Genomic DNA, 17,537 nt, shown 5'->3' with positions numbered 1-17,537 from the left:
AGTAGAATTTTTTTCCCAAATTTAAACTAATGAATGCAAGATAGTAATATGCTAATTAGTGCAACCAGGTTGAGATCCTACGTGGCTTGGTTAAACTTTGTACCCCCTATTTTGGCACGTCATATTTTTCTACAGTATGGGCATTTCAGTGAACTGTGTGGTATTGTCTGAACAGCTGGCGTGCAACACTCAACACAGACTAGATCTAGTACAGATCTACTTGAAGTTGTTAAAAGAAAAGGCAACCCAACAATATCAATAATCAAGTCACTCAGTGGTGTCATTGCACTGGCTGAATCGAGGTAAGCTAAACAAAAATAGAATTCCCGGCCATTATCATGACTTGTCTTTAGTAGTAGTACAGTAGGATGGGGGGTCGGCCCGGCCTCAGGGGGGGGGGGGCACTCGACCAAAATACTGGTAGGGGTGTGCCGCGGGCGAGACAAAAAATGGGGGCCTTGGAGTGGGCTTATTGTAAAAAGGAGGAACGGGCTTCTGAACTACAATTTTGTGAAAACGAGGGTCCTTGGAACGGATCACCAGCGTGTGAGTACGTGCGTATGCACCCCTATGCTATGGAACGGGCATGCGTGCATGTAACCCAGGGAGCCCAGGATCGTACGTGCAAACTGCAATTTGGCATACTCACCTGACAAGCGTGAAGTATGGTCAAAATAATTCTCCGAATAAATAGTTAAAACAGAAATCAAGCACTTACCACGATTACATGGATGATGGTCTAACGAGTGGCAGTTTTTCTGACATCTGGGCACAGACTGGAACCTCAAAAAAACGAAAAGTTCTCTCCTTCTACCCCGTCTCGATCGGCCATTTTTGTTATGAATTGTAACAAAATGGCCGATCGAGACGGGGGTAGGAGGAGAGAACTTTTGGTTTCTTGAGGTTCCAGTCTGTGCCCAGATGTCAGAAAAACTGCCACTAACTGCCACTAAAGCATGAATGTGTTTACTTGGTGTTTTTTTTAAAAGTTATTTTCCTCAAATTATTTTGATATAATGATACTAAAAAGGAACAAAGTATTTATCAATAGTGTGCTTGTGTTTTATAGTTATATTCAGAGATTTCCAGATCAGAAAATTTTAGTCTGTATTATCATTATTCCCTTTGTGATTATGAAATATCAAAGAAATATTTACAGATGGATTCTAATTTTACATTTAGAATAACCAATTTACGATATTCTTAAATATAAATTCTGATTCAATAATGTAAATGATTTCATGTTATTTATCTTTTTCACTTTATAACAATGAGGATAGAATGAATGGAAATACTTAAAAACAATTTTGCCTGCTTTAAGAAATATCAAGATAATGTAAAGAATAAATAATTATGATTTTTTTAAAATTCTGCCCCTTAGATAATCTCCAGTCACCATTTGTTGTTTAATACACCGCATGGCAGTAGCATAATCACAACCTCACCCGCCCCCCTAAAAAAAAATTGGTACGATACGACCTCTAATTTTGCGTTAAAGACCTTTTTTTGCTTGTCAAATTCAAATCATCAAACTCACTGCCGGATGAACATTTGTAATGTGAAAATGGTGTTAAAACCGAACAGTGCCCCCTCCCATTCGACAGTGAAGACCTTTTTTTTGGCTTGTTGATTTTTTCGGGGACAAAATATCCTTAATTTTTTGTTGAAGAACTTTCCTTTTTTTTGCTTGTCAAATTTTTCATCGGAAAAATGTGCCCCCTTTTGGAAAATCATGGATCCACCCCTGATTGAACTCATTTATATGAAGTGCTTTTACACTGTCAAAAATGATTTAAACAATGCTGTTAATTGTGAGAATTGCACAGTAGTTGTTCAAACATTTCAGACAAGTGTTTAAACTCTTAAACAATCATGCTTTTATTATTGATAATTTAATGTTTGAATTTAAACTGTTGTTTAAGATTTTAAAGACTTGTTTAAACTGTTTGAACAATTACTGAGTGATTCACATCGTAAACAGCATTTTTAAAAATTATTTAACAGTGTATTTGAATGATTAGGAACTTAAGTGACATATATGCAAAATATCAAATTACATGTAAATGGAGCAAAATTGGTGACAGTTCTTTGAAAACATGAACTTCCATCTAATTCTATAATAACATTGTACTTTCTTTTTATATATATATATATGGTACGCACAATTTTTGTAAGTGCCCCTTTTAAATGAGGAACAGGCCGTCCGCAATCCCCAAATAAATTATGACTGACTTGTAAAGAGCTGAAAAACGGAAGAAGTAGCCTTTGTGGGTGGGTAATTGACGGCATTATTATTATAGAGTTTACTGCCCTGAACTATAGGATCGGGAATGTTGTGTGATCGATTCGAAGAAAATATGACTTCATATACTTTGACCTATAATCTTTATAGTAATTCCGTTCCCAAATATTCTTTAAAACTTGATGCCGCCACAAAACACTAGCAATATAGCTGAGATGAAAAAACGGGGTAGTATAGAAAGGTAAACGGGGTAGTATAGAAAGGTAAACAAAGGAGAAAACAATGATTTTCTCGCAAACATACGCGGAAGCAAATATTTAGAGAGAAAGAAAATCCCGCAACGCTATCTTTTTTGCAATTGTTCCCCCTTCGCTATCACCGTTTCTCCTCTCTTTTTTTTTTTGGGGGGGGGGGATGTTGTGACAAAATCTATCACAAAATTTGATTTCTGTGTCAATTCTTCAATGGTATAGAAGTAGAAGTATAGAGCTGATTTAGTGTGACCATGATTATTCATTATTCTATAAGCAAAAACAATAAAAAGAATGGGATGTCTCTAGAAAAAAAAATCTTCTTGGACTTCAGGAAAACAATCAGACAAGCAAAATTCATGGTGACTTTAAGCATCCTATAAATGAGCAACTCAATTCTTAGTAATTATAGGCCTATACTTATCCCGCAGTTATTTGTATACTCAATGATTGAAGCTTAAAAAATGCCAACAAGATGAAAGATAACATATTAATCTACAAACTAACATATAAATTATAATCATATTTCATGATTCTATACTCTATCTTACGATCTCCGTTCAAAAATAATACAAATTAATAGGCAAATGGTTGTTGGATGATAATGAGATATTGCATATATTTTCATTTCATTTATTTATTTTAAATTCTCATTAAAACATACAACATACAATTCAAATTGAAACTAAGGATACATGCATAGCATACACAACAAACAAAATGGAAAACATAACAAGAGAGGGAGAGATGATATTTGTATCATCGGATGATGATGATATTTGTATCATCGGAGGATACTATGGATTTGGCCTTGTTGCGCCGCATCCACCGCCGCAGAGATTTCCTTTTGAGTGCTCTATCAGCTGCATTTCTTCTCTTATCAACTTCAAATTTGGCATGAAGGTCAAGTATTGTATAGTGAAGCCGCCTATCGATTTTTGGTGTGGGCGGAGGTCACATGTTAAGGTAAAGGTCATTTTCAGGTCATCATTAAAGTTTACAGTATGCAAGACTCTCTTATGACACCTAACTCCGCAACTGTAAGTCATTTTTCAACTAAACTTGGGGTACCCGCATGTTATGCTGCAGTCAGAGGTAACATGGTGAGGTCAAAGGTCATTTTCTGGTCAACGTTAGAGTTTACATACAAGACTCTCTTATGACACCTAACTCTGCAATCATAAGTCACTTTTCAACCAAACTTAGATAGTAGATGGATTTGGGGTACCTGCTTATTACGCTGCAGTCGGAGGTCACATGGTAAGGTCAAAGGTCATTTTCAGGTCAAGGTTAAAGTTTACATGCAAGATTCTTATGACACCTAACTCCGCAACCGTAAGTCACTTTTCAACCAAACTTGGATGGTAGATGGACTTGGGGGACCTGCATGTTATGCTGCAGTCAGAGGTCACATGGTAAGGTCAAAGTTCATTTTCAGGTCAACATTACAGTTAACATGCAAGACTCTCCCATGACACCTAACTCCGCAACCATAAGTCACTTGTCAACCAAACTTGGATGATACATGGACTTGGGGAACCTGCATGTTATGCTGCAGTCAGAGGTCACATGGTAAGGTCAAAGGTCATTTTCAGGTCAACATTACAGTTTACATGCAAGACTCTCCTGTGACACCTAACTCCACAACCATAAGTCACTTTTCAACCAAACTTGGATGATACATGGACTTGGGGAACCTGCATGTTATGCTGCAGTCAGACATAGGTCAAAGGTCATTTTCAGGTCAACGTTAAAGTTTACAGTATGCAAGACTCTTATGACACCTAACTCTGCAACCGTAAGTCACTTTTCAACCAAACTTGGATGATAGATGGACTTGGGGAACCTGCATATTATGCTGCAGTCAGAGGTCACATGGTAAGGTCAAAGGTCATATTCAGGTTAACGTTATAGTTTACATACAAGACTCTTTTATGACACCTAACTCTGCAACCGTAAGTCACTTTTCAACCATACTTGGATGATACATGGACTTGGGGAACCTGCATATTATGCTGCAGTCAGAGGTCACATGGTAAGATCAACGGTCATTTTCAGGTCAACGTTGAAGTCAACATGCAAGACTCTCTTTCTCCGCAATCATAAGTCACTTTTCAACCACACTTGGATGGCGAATGGACTTGGGGGACCTGCATGCTAGGGTCATTGTCGCCATGATAAATGTATTTTTTCTGTGTGAGCTCTATATATTGCAATGACAGATGACCCGGTGGGTTTGGGGGATACATGTGCTCGGCTGCGCGACCCGCCGAGCATCTCTAGTTCTTTTCTGGTCTCTAACCTTGTGCTCTAGGCTGAGCTCAATTCGAATTTTGAAATGTATGTTGATGTAGATGTAGGTACGTACGTCCGTCCAGGCCAGTAGGCGCCTCTGCTAGGTCGATGCGACGTACAAGTAGTTACGGTGAAGGGGGTACTTACGTGGTTGGCTTATGTAATTAGCCATCAAAGTCATCATATCACTGTAAGGTAGTAAAAATTAGAAGTTTAGAGGTAGAAAATAATGTAAGTTCTAAGTTATAGCTCAAATCAATCAATCATCAAACCAAAGGGGAAAATAAGTGAAACTAGGAGAAGACGCAAATAAACTGAACTAAAGTCAAAGAAATCTTGTGTCGTGTCTGTGTATATGTTTATTAAAAATCACTTCTCTTCTTATACCATAGGCCTTTCTGGCCGACATCAAATTTGTAGCTATAGAAACATAACACTATTTAAATTAACTTAAAGCTTACCAATGAAATTAATGAAAATGGGAGAGCTCAACTAAAATGTAGTAATCCAGTTCATCATATTAAACTAATGAAGAATAAGATGAAGGTGATAAAAGATGTCTGAGTGATTATGTAATAATGGCATTAGAAACTAAGGAGTCAGCTGGGGGATGGAATGAGTGGAACACCTGAATAGAAAAGAAATGAAGATTACAAAAGAGAATCAGAGGAAAAGAATCCAATGTGGAGAAGTATGAATGAAAACTGAATATAATCAAATTCAAATAACCTTAGTTCCGACTGCAAGGGCAGTACTGAAAAGAAATGGAAATGAACTCAAATCTAGATGAAACAGAAATGAAAAACAGCTGAAGAAATAAGTTAAAGAAAATGATAAAATAACTGTCCTACATCACTCTCTGGACAGATATAAGAAAATTAAACATGCAAGTGCTCAAAATGAGATCAAAGGCTTTCCACAAAAGGCAGGAAAACCTTCATAAGTTTTTCAGCACTTCCAGGATTCTTGAGTTGGTCGCCTTTTTATTAAAATCGCTTTTCAAAAATTTTTATTTAACTATTTTTTGTGTGAGAATTTTATTATTAGCATAAATTGAAAGCGTGAGAAATGGGTGAAATGCATGAGTCTCCTGCTCAACGCTTGAGTGTTGGCAGCACTGGTATTATTTGAACTGTCTTAATAATAGAAGTGGATTCCTTCATTTCCAAACAAGATCTTTTCGAGTAGGCCTAGACTCTATCTTTTTATTTTTAATAAAACTAGATCTATTTAAATAGGATCTAGACCTTAGTTTTACAAAATACAAATGTTTTGGAATTTGTAGATCTAGTTGATTTGTAACCTAATCATTGTAGATCAAGCCTAGATCAAATCATATTTGATTTGTATTTGTATGGTGTAGATCTATGTTTGATTTGTATTCAATGTTAATGATGGAAATTTAAAAAAAGTTGAACTTGAATAGTCTATAAACAAATTAGTGTTCCTTAGCCTTAGGGGTCTAGCATAACTTATTTCAATTTAAGAACTTAAATTTAGGCCCCGGGCCTAGCTAAAAAAGACAAGTAAAAAATCCTACCAGGGCCCGTTTCTCAACACTGTTATAAGTCTAATTTCTGAACTAAATTCAGAGATAGTGAGTTACTTGTCTGCTACTAGTAACCATTTCACAAAGCCCTCTTTGCCAACACCGGGGACAACAACCTTACTTTGTGACTGAATATTTTATCATGCCACTTTCTAATGGTGTGTTTATTAAACTGTTTGAATATGAATCTCTATAAAGACAATAGTGCATTCTCTTTCATTTTTCTTTCTTTTAAATTCCAGTGAGAACTTCTGATTACCTGTACATTGTATGTTAAGTTCATCTACTCCTTTGTCTAATGATGTGGATGATTGCTTGAAGTAGAAATGGGGAACGTTCAGCTGCAAGTGAATGACTTCACACCAGTGCGACCTGATGAGAGAAAAGAACTAAAGCTGACCAGAAAAATCACTAGTAGTGATTACCAGAAGGTAAACATACTTGTTCTGAAAACCAAGAAAGTTTGAATATGCTACATCTGACAAGATTACATTACTTGGAATACTAAAGGTATACATGTAAATACATACCAACACAATCACTGTTTGTGATTGAATTATTTTTTAAATAGTGACAATAATAGTGTGAATTTGAATTTAGTAAGTTGTTTGTATTTTTGTTTGCAGAAAAAAAAATTGGGTATGTTCTCATTACATCTGTGCATTTAAGAATGAATATAACCATCGATTGGGCCAAAGAGTATGGCCATTCTATATTAACAGCAAGATCACAAAATATATGTGTATCATGGTTTAGGAAGGGAGGGGGGGGTCTTGAGCTTGATAAAATTTATCCAGTTTGATTTGACCAGTTTGAGGCATGCCAAGTCTCACACATTAGGATGTGTAAGTCATGGTAGCTTGTCCAGTACTGGCTGGACTACTCCCCATGGAGAGGAGGATGTGCATGCATTGTGTGTGGGAACGACTGCTTGAATCAAATGACCGATTAATTTTTCTGTAAGCACTTGGGTGCTTAAATTGTGTATGTCTGTTAAAAGTGCTTTATACATATAACCAGAGTATTTTTTTATAATGATGTGTGCGACTCCCATTATTGACTCTTGCCCTTCCTCCAAATCTAATGCATTGCTGATATTTGAGCTTGATATCTATATACTTTTTAATTATTGTTGGTTTCTTTTTTTTCAATTTCTCTTCATCTAGCATGTTGCAGGTGAAGAATTAGAAGGAGCATTGACTGAGTTACCTTGGGCTTTGGTTGACTCTATTTCATTATTTGAACACATGGATGCTAGTTTCAATCATATATCCGCTATACCACCAGAGATACCTCTCCGTCTCCCTCATCTCTCCTACCTCAATATGAGTCACAACCGTATTACTCTTCTACCAGATAGCTTCTCTCTTCTATTTCATCTCAAGACATTGCTCATCAATCATAATGAACTTGAACATCTCCCGGATTCTTTCATCCATCTTGTAAAGCTTGAAAAGCTGGATATATCTAGCAACAAACTCAAGTCTCTGCCAGAGAATATAGGAGGCATGGAATCGCTACATAAGTTGAATGTCATGGATAATTTGTTAACACTGTTGCCTTCATCTCTTGGGAAGTCTAGCATCATGGAAGTTTTGTTGGCTTCTAATAACAGATGCGCATCTCCTCCTCAGAGTATATGCGATGAAGGGTCAGAGAAGACATTGCAGTTTCTCAGGAAGCAGTCTGAAAATGGATACATTCCGAAAAAGAGCAATACAGGAAATGTTTTCAAACGATGTAGAGGTAATCAGCATCTCACACCTAGGTATTATGTGTATTTAAAACTTTAAATTTTAATGAGCATATGATAAAGTCAGTGAAAGGTAAATTACTACTGCCCATTCTGCATTGATTGATGGCTTGATTAAAAAACAAAGCTATTTCCTTATATGTAATAAAATTATATTTTTCCTATTGATAGGAAAGTTAATCTCTGCTTTTTCAGAAATTAGATGATTATTCTGTAGGTTTCTACATGTATATGCCTCTCCTACGGGACGTGTTATCACGCTCGCTGTCCGTCCGTTATTTTTCCTTGTAAATGCAATAACTGTAGTTTAACTTAACCTAGGCTCATATAATTTGGTGTGTATGATACTAGCATGGACCCCAGGAAGCTTATTGATATTGAGGTCAAGAGGTCAAAGGTCAAGGTCACAGTGACATGTTTTCATCTTACCCTTCTGCAGTCCCTATAAATGCGATAACTTTGCTTAACCTTGGCTCATATAATTTGGTTTGTATGACACTAGCATGGAGCTCCAGGAGCCTGTTGATTTTTAGGTCAGAAGGTCTTAGGAAAAGTCACCACCTTCTCTTTTCTTGCTTTTCTCCATTTTCCGCATTACAGGCGGGCATATTATGTGCTTGCCTAAGCGACATTCTTTTTTAAGTTGATGTAATTTATTATTGTTATGTATTCTTTAAAAATTATAGGGGACGTCTTGCAATCACGTGTTGCCAACCCCCACTGTGCGCAGGCACAGTATGCCCAAGAGCTGACAGAGACTACCAATACAAAGAGCAGAATTCGCACCCCCTTGAGACCGCCTCCAGGTGCTACTACTCTAGAAGCAGATGAGCTTATGGATAAGGTAGTTGGTAAGTGTGTTTCACTTCCATTGGGAGAACTGTATAGTGTTTGGTATAATTGAACTGATTTGAGTTCTTTACATCAATATTATTTTCATTATAAAATGACCTGTCAAATTGATATTATGGGTGAATATACTAACAAGTGGAGCACCTCTCAGTCTCACCTGCATGATTCAATATTGCAGCAGTGCTGACTTTGAAAAGGACTATGAATTAATTATTCACAAAAAACACCATTCATATAATGATACAATACTACAATCATTGATCCTAAATGATATTTGACCTTGATCATGTGACCTAAGACTTGTCAGTGATACTTGATTACCCCTTTGTCCACATTTCATAAACTATATCCATAAACTTTGAAAGTTATGACAGCAATTTAATAATTACCTCCAACATGGCCAAAGTTCATTGACCTTAAATGACCTTTGACCTTGGTTATGTGACCAGAAATTCGCACAGGATGTTCAGTGATACTTGATTACTCTCATGTCTAAGTTTTATGAATCAGATCGATAAACTTTCGAAGGTATGATGGTAATTCAACAAATACCCCCAACTTGGCCAAAGTTCATTGACCTTAGATGACATTTGACCTTGGTCATGTGACCTGAAACTCGCACAGGTTGTTCAGTGATACTTGATTACTCTTATGTGTAAGTTATATGAACAATCAGATCCATAAACTTTCAAAGTTATGATGGTAATTCAACAAATACCCCCAACTTAGTCAGAGATCATTGACCCTTAAATGACCTTTGACCTTGGTCATGTGACTTGAAACTCAGGCAAGGTGTTTAGTAATACTTGATTACCCTCATGGCCAAGTTTCATGAAATAGATCCATATACTTTAGAAGTAATGACGAAATTTCGAAAACTTAACCTTAAACCCCCTCACACTTGACTTATGCAGGCGGACGAAGGGTGACTAATGGGAAAAATGCATGCGAATTCAACAAATTCAAATAAAATTTTTGTCATATCATTTTATCAACAAACGGTAAGCGAAGGATCAATATGACATGCAAAGGATATCGATTTTTTTGTTCGCCTCTTTGAGTAAATTGCAGCCGAAGGCGAGCGAAGGGTTGATATAACCCAATAAGATGAACAAACAGTGAGCAATGGTTTGATATCGCGTGCGATTATAAATAAGGACAAGGGAATAGATCAAGCTTTCTTGTATGTTTGTGTCATAGTGTTGCTTCGTTAAGGGTTCTTTTGAGATTGGCCCATTTTGACAAAAGAGCAATGATGGACTATGCGCGACAATAACATACGAACGATTACCGCAGACTAAATAAGAGATGCATTTGAATATTGCAATCACTAATGCTATGGAGATCCTCCCATTGGCAATGCGACAAGGATGTGTGATGTCACATGTGAACAACTTTCCCTTTGGTGGACTATAAAATACCCCCAAAATGTCTCTTTTTGCTTTTTCTTATGATGATACAAATTCTTTATCCATGATGTATTCTTTTAAAATCTGTATTACATGCCCTCCTGTAGAAAGAACACATTATCTACTGATAGATTTGATAAAAGAGGAAATTTTAAGTGAAATATATATCAAAGTAATGGGGAGAATTGTTCACAAGTGACATCACACTTTTTTGTCGCATTGCCAATGTGAGGATCTTCATAGCATTAGTGATTGCAATATACAAATGCCCATAACTTTCTCATTATTTGTCCGAATTTTCTCAAACTTTCATTGATCTGTTTCTTTGATTTTTCTATTTTCACACAAGCTATATTGTTCTAAAGGTTTCATTCTCCTTTAACTCTTATTTACAATTCATTTAATTTAATTCAATGATTTTATATTCCAATCATATTATAACTTCTCAGCTAAAAGTACTATGAAACAGTTTATTTGACCACCCCTCTCCTTGTTTATCAATATAAGGTCTGTTGTATGGTGCTGCTATTGGTGATGCTATTGGCCTGTGTACAGCTTGGATGACAGAAGATGAATGCAAGTTCCATTATGATGAACATACTCTTCATCCGAATCAGAAAATAAGTGATAAACACAGACTTCAATGGGCCAAGGGAGATTGGACTACTGCATTTGATCAATTGGTAACAAAGCTTTCATGAAGAAATCTTGGTCACTTAACTTATTTACCATTCTTGTGTGAAAATGTAATATCCAGTCATTTATTTTTTACTACTTACCATATATGTAGATTAAAAAACGGAGAAAAAGATGGAGAAAACATCTGATAGATTATAAAAGCCCGTCATTAGTCTCCCAAAATGGGCCATTTGGTTAATAGTGATTCAAGCTGTCCTTTCATTGCACATAAATCTTCAATCTATTAAATAACTCAAATTTACAGATCTTTTTCTCATAGTATTTACTTGTTTTTGTACAAACTAAAAATGCTATCTTACTTTAAGTGTTAAGACAGTTTTTGATAAAAACTTAATTTCCACCCTGTAATGCAACTAAGAGGATCTTTTCCATCTGGCAAATTTCAGTACCTCATTTTTTTAGTACTAAATTTTAAAATTAATCAATAAGTTGTGAAGGACCTTGAATAGAACTAAAGGAATTTAAATGGAAACTGATAAAAAACTGTTTGCCACTTTTTGACATTAAATTTAATTCAATTGATTCTAATTAATTCTTTCATTCATCATTTGTTGAAATCTTTCAGTTGTGTCATGTTTTGTTGTGCCATAATGTACTTTTCTATATTATTGCAGTGCTGGTGCATTCAATTTAATATACTGTATTTAAATTGTTTCATTTAATTTTTCTCTTTTGCCAATACGCCTGTCCTAGACGCGACGTATAATGGTATCATGCTCGATGTCTGTCTGTCTGTCTATCTGTCCATTAACTTTTTCTTGTAAATGTGATGACTTCAGTTTAACTTAACCTAGGCTCATATCATTCGTTGCATATGATACTAAGCATGAATCCAAGGAAGCTTATTGATTTTGAGGTCAAAAGGTCAAGGTCACAGTGACATGCTTTCATATTGCCCTTCTGCAGGTCTTGTAAACGCAATAACTTCAGTTTTAACTTAACCTAGGCTCATATAATTTGGTGTGTATGATCCTAGCATGGATTCCAGGAAGCCCAACGACTTTGAGGTCAAAAGGTCAAAGGTCAAGGTCAGAGTGACATGTTTTCATCTTACCCTACTGCAGTCCTTGTAAACGTGATATCTTCAGTTTAACTTGACTTAGGCTCATATAATTTTGTGTGTATGATACTAGCATAGATCCCAAGAGCCCTAATGATTTTGAGATCAAAAGGTCAAAGGTCAAGGTCACAGTGACATATATTCATCTTATCTTCTTGAAGTCTTTGTAAATGCGATAAATTCATTCAACTTACCCTAGGCTCATATGATTTGCTGTGTGTGATACTAGCATAGATCCCAGGGTGCATATCAATTTTGAGGTCAAAAGGTCAAAGGTCAAGGTCACAGTGACATGCTTTCATATTACCCTTCTGCAGTTCTTGTAAATGTGATAACTTCAGTTTTAACTTAACCTAAGCTCATATAATTTGGCATGCATGATACTAGCATGGATCCCAGGAAGCCTATTGACTTTGAGGTCAAAAGGTCAAGGTCACAGTGACACATTTTCATCTTATCCTTCTGAAGTCTTTGTAAATGGGATAACTTCAGTTTCAACTTAATCTAGGCTCATATAATTATCACCACCTTCCACTTTTTTTGCTTGACCAATAACACCATTTTACAGGTGGGCGTATTATGCACTCACCTTGGGGACACTTTTGTTGTGAATTGAATTGACTTGAATTTGATTAATATCAACTATGGCAATTCTGAAAGTGACTCATTCCTCATTTCAGACTTAAATTGAAATGAAGAAGATTGACCCACAATGGCATTATTCTGATTTTCTTGTTACATTTTTCTTTCTTCAGGTTTTGACCTTAGACTCTATACTCCAATGGGCTGGTGTGGTAGATGAATTAGACTTTGCCAAACGACTTGTTCATTGGTACAACCATGGTTTTCCAGAGCTAGGTGATACCAAAGGATTTGAAGGATTCAGTAATACTGTGGCTAAGGTAGGTCATTGCTCAAGTAAATATTGATTTTTGTAATTTTCAAAATGTGGATTTTTTTAATTGCACTGATCTGTTAATACTCTCAGTTAGAGAAGAGAGGACTCTCTAAGTTTGGTAAAGGGTATCATTCAACATTCAAATCCTACAAAGGTGTTGTGGACGGTCTAGGCCTGGGACAAATGTCATTTTTACTATTCGATTATTTCCTGAGAAAATAATTGAATGGTTTGATTGTTCATTTGGAATCACATCTTCTATAAAGTCACTATAGTTGACCTACTTATTCAAGACCTACCTAAAGACATAGGGTTTAAATTATTGAACATCTAGGGTAAAGAGCATTGTCTGTTCCTCATAAATACAAGTAAGCCTTTTGTTCCCCCTTCTCTTTGACTTGTATTTCAAAAGAAATTATATGAAATTTGAAAGAAACTTTCAGTTGTTTTTTGCAATGAAAAATCTTTCCTAAATGAATGCTTGTATTATGCATCCTTCCAAGTGCTAAACCCCTGCGTTTGAATGAATCAGCCTACAGTCTTACAGTCGAAAGTCAAATTACACCTTTAATAGTAAACAACTCATTCATGAAGTTTTCTTTGAGACAGACACGCATGTGGTGCCTTTCACTTTTTGAAAAATTTAATCTATTTCCCGCACCATGCCCCTGCCCCCACCCCCACTTGTGCCACTACACATGATGCTACTCGCTGTATTTCAAAGAAATATTTTTCAAAATATATTTCATTTGAAATCAAAATTACAAATTTGTATCATTTGAACTTATAACTATAACTAGTCAAAATGTCAAAATTCTGTGTGTAAGTTTGGTGACTCTCATGAAGCTCTACCAGATAGATGAAAAAAAAATCAAAGTTGGTCACCAAGTAAAAAAGAAGAAACAATTTTTTGTGATTATGAATAAATTTTGCATAAATGATTTTCTACTCAAAATTTCAAAATTCTGTGTACATGTTTGGGGAATCTCATACAGCCCTACCAGATGGAAGAAAAAAAAATTAAACTGTCAACAAATACAGAAGAAGACGCATTTTATGTGAATTTCGAGAAATATGCATAAATTAGTATAAATAATTTTCAAGTCAAAATTTCAATATTGTGTAGAAGTTTGGTGACCAGATTGAAGCAAAAAATAAAATTTGGTCAACAAATTATTTAGAAGGAGAAGCATTCTTTGCATTTGGTGACCCTCATGTGAATTTTTGTAAAATGCCCATATATTAGCATATTTAATGATTTTCAAAATTCTGTGTAGAAGTTTTGAATCCCCCACCTAATGCTATCATATAAAGCAAACAGAATTGAAATCGGACTTGTAATGAAGAAGAAAAAGGATTTTGAAATTGTGGACGGACGACAGATGATGGACGCCAAGCCACGGCATGAGCTAAAAAATAATAAATTGGACTTATATTGTGCCAAATTCAAGTGCTCTGTAGAGTGCTCATTGCTCAATGTCCTTTTCAAGAAATTAAAAAGAATTGAACAGAAATTTTTTAGGTTGTTTTTTGAAAGCTTCAGGAAATTTACTATGGGAGGATGGGATTTACCAAAAACTTAAAGTAGGCTTTATAAAGTATAAAAGTTAAAAATTTGTGATTAAGTGAGATACATTGAACTTAATATTTTAAGATATTATGATTGAAGTTATATCTATTTCGTTGCATCATTGATCCAATAGATATATTATAATCAAAGTCAGTTCATAAATGCATAACATAGGGAAGATATGGGGGGTGTTTCACAAAGATTTAAGTATGACTTAAATTGCACTTAAATGCCGACGCGTACATGATATGCAACGTGCGATCTTATTGATAGATACGCTGTACGTGCGCGTCCTCATGGCATGATCTGACCAATGCGGTCAAGCCTTTCATACCGTACGCAACTCGGCATTTAAGTGCGACTCTAAGTGATACTTAAATCTTTGTGAAACACCCCCCTGATGAGTAAATTGAAAAAAAAATCTATGAGTTAAAGTGTACAATATATTTAAGATCTGGCAAAAATGGAGGCATACATTTAGATTGAGCACTGTTAAGAATCTATCTTGTTTTAAATTCAGGCCTTTCATTGTTTTTTATTTAAACAAAGTTATATTTTTCTTCTTAACCAGGTGATAGCCAATCCCTTGTTCTGTGAAGAACCCAGTGCCATAGCAAGAGGATTATGGAATAGGAATTATGATGGTCATGATGCTGATTCATGCGAACATCTAGCTGATAATTCTGCTGTAGTAAGAACGGCAATCCTTGGAGTACCTCATTTCTACAGGCTAGATGAAGTTGAGGAGAATGCTTTGAGGATATGTACATCAACACACCAGGATCCAAGGTAGATATACATTTTATTGTTTTAGCCTATTGCCTACTGGATAGATCTGGGTAGTAGCTGTATAAAGTCAATTGGAATGGAGTGAATGAGTCTTAAATAATCAATGTGGCCTTGTGAAATGTAAAGATCAGTGTTCAACAAAATACTTGCGACAAGATGGAAAAGCAGTGAGACGGTGAATTCAGCAAACACTTACCATTCCTTCTAACCATTCCCACACTTTTTAAATTGAGCTAATGATGCAATGGATGGTGATGCAAGGGCAACCATCATAGCGCCATCTTTCTGTAAATATTCTATTCTGAGACACACAAGAATGAGAGAGTTTTGATAAGTGTCTTGGTGCCAAGAACTGATAATAGTAAAATAGATAAGACTTCAGTTTAAATTTGAAATCCTCTAATGATGATTGATATATTTTGTTATTTTAATAGTAAATTATTCCAAAAAGGTGCTGTGGCAGAATTTGCTCACTTATTGTAGGCTACTTGTGTTTGATGGTTGTTAGAAGTTGGTGTGGTGATCTTTGGCTATGAGCTGGTGTATGAGGCATGACAAGTTCTTATAAATATATTTGGTGTTGTACCATATAGGTACTAATGCTTTCCTTGTGAGAAAAATATTATAAAATCTGCAACAAATGTAATTTTTAGCTCATCCGGCCCGAAGGGCAAGATGATGTCGTCCGTCCACAATTTCAAAATGCTACTACTTCGCCATTTAAAGTCCGATTTCAATTCTGTTTGCTTTATATGATAGCTCTAGGTGGGGGATACAAAACTTCTACACAGAATTTTAAAATTCATTAAATATGCTAATTTATGCAAAATTAATTTATTCATATTTTTAACTCTTTAAATGCCATTAGCAGCTACATGTATGCGTGCCCTTAGCCCTCTCGTGCCATTGGCAGGTATACGTACCACGTATACGTGCCCAATAACTTTTTTTTTGTTTAACCAATTTTACAGCCAGAAAATCAACACCATATTTTGTGTTTTTTATGTTGTTATACTGGCAATTAATTCACAATTCAATTTATCATATATATAAAAAATAGTGGTTTACATAGACATTTTTTGAGTAAAATTTTATTTTTGCATCATTATTTTGAAGAGTTGATTTCGGATATTACCACGATCTGAATCAAGATTTCCCCTGTAGACACGTGTGATATAACGGTTGTGTGTAGCAATACACATACTTCTATGGGCAGATCAAAGGTGAATGTGTGAAGGCATTATGCTCAAAATTGACCAATGACAGAGCGGTACGATGTTCCTCACCCAACACTACTCGCCCATTCGCTATTGTTACATGAATATTCATGAGCTATCGATCGGGTCTTTTGCAGGCCGATATGGTAGTATTCTTGTCTCAAGGTTTTTTCTGCCTGCAAATGTGCACGGTTTGGGGGGGGGGGGGGGGGGGCGGGGGAAAGGTCTTATACTTTGTTTTTAGCATTCTTACAAAATTGTTCTCGTTATAAATATATGAGTAAAGAAGGCTGTCATTCCCAACTCTCGTCTGTGCACTGCAATGATCACACTCATTATTTATTCATTTATTATTGTTATTATTATTATTATTATCATTATTAGTATTACTATTATCATAATCATTATTATCATTATTGTTATTGTAATTATTATTATTATTATTCTTCTCCTTCACCTTCTTATTATCATTAAAGGGATTGTCTGGGCTGAAAGTATTTATAGTTTTATAAATAGAGCATAATTCACTGAGCAAAATACTGAAAATTTCATCAAAATCGGATAACAAAATAACAAAGTTATTGAATTTTAAAGTTTAGAAATCTTTTGTGAAAACAGTCGTCATGAATATTCATTAGGTGGGCTGATGATGTCACATCTCCACTTGTTCTTTTGTATTTTATTATATGAAATTAGGTTTATTCAATCTTTTTTTCCTACAAGCACTAGAATATTTGAATTGACAACTGTTTTAATGCATTAGATATTTATTGCTGCAACTTATTTCATTATAAGGAAGACATATTATTCACACAAGTATGAAATAATTATGATTTTATGTAATAACGGAAAGTGGGGATGTGACATCATCAGCCCACCGAATGAATATTCATGATGACTCTTTTTCACAAAATATTACTAATTTTTTAATTTCAATAACTTTATAAATTGTC

General features: G+C 35.4%; 1 protein-coding gene across 2 annotated transcripts in view; it reads left to right on the top strand.

Moving 5' to 3' along the window:
• The first annotated feature begins 15 nt into the window (after nt 1–15).
• Nucleotides 16–17,537, top strand: part of LOC121410271 — a 34,074-nt gene continuing 16,552 nt past the window's right edge. For both annotated transcript variants that reach the window (XR_005969305.1, XM_041602235.1), the window contains exons 1-7: nt 16–302; nt 6,580–6,768; nt 7,504–8,083; nt 8,777–8,941; nt 10,859–11,034; nt 12,866–13,012; nt 15,150–15,367. Coding sequence is in view for 1 of the 2 variants with exons in the window: in XM_041602235.1 (XP_041458169.1) it covers nt 6,664–6,768; nt 7,504–8,083; nt 8,777–8,941; nt 10,859–11,034; nt 12,866–13,012; nt 15,150–15,367 (1,391 nt within the window). In the remaining variant the exon portion in view is untranslated. The remainder of the gene's footprint in view (nt 303–6,579; nt 6,769–7,503; nt 8,084–8,776; nt 8,942–10,858; nt 11,035–12,865; nt 13,013–15,149; nt 15,368–17,537) is intronic.

Source organism: Lytechinus variegatus, chromosome 3, assembly GCF_018143015.1.
Source record: "Lytechinus variegatus isolate NC3 chromosome 3, Lvar_3.0, whole genome shotgun sequence".
In the NCBI taxonomy this organism is placed as follows: domain Eukaryota; kingdom Metazoa; phylum Echinodermata; class Echinoidea; order Temnopleuroida; family Toxopneustidae; genus Lytechinus; species Lytechinus variegatus.
The sequence above is the reverse complement of the archived record's forward strand: the minus strand, read 5'-3'. Positions and strand labels throughout refer to the sequence as shown.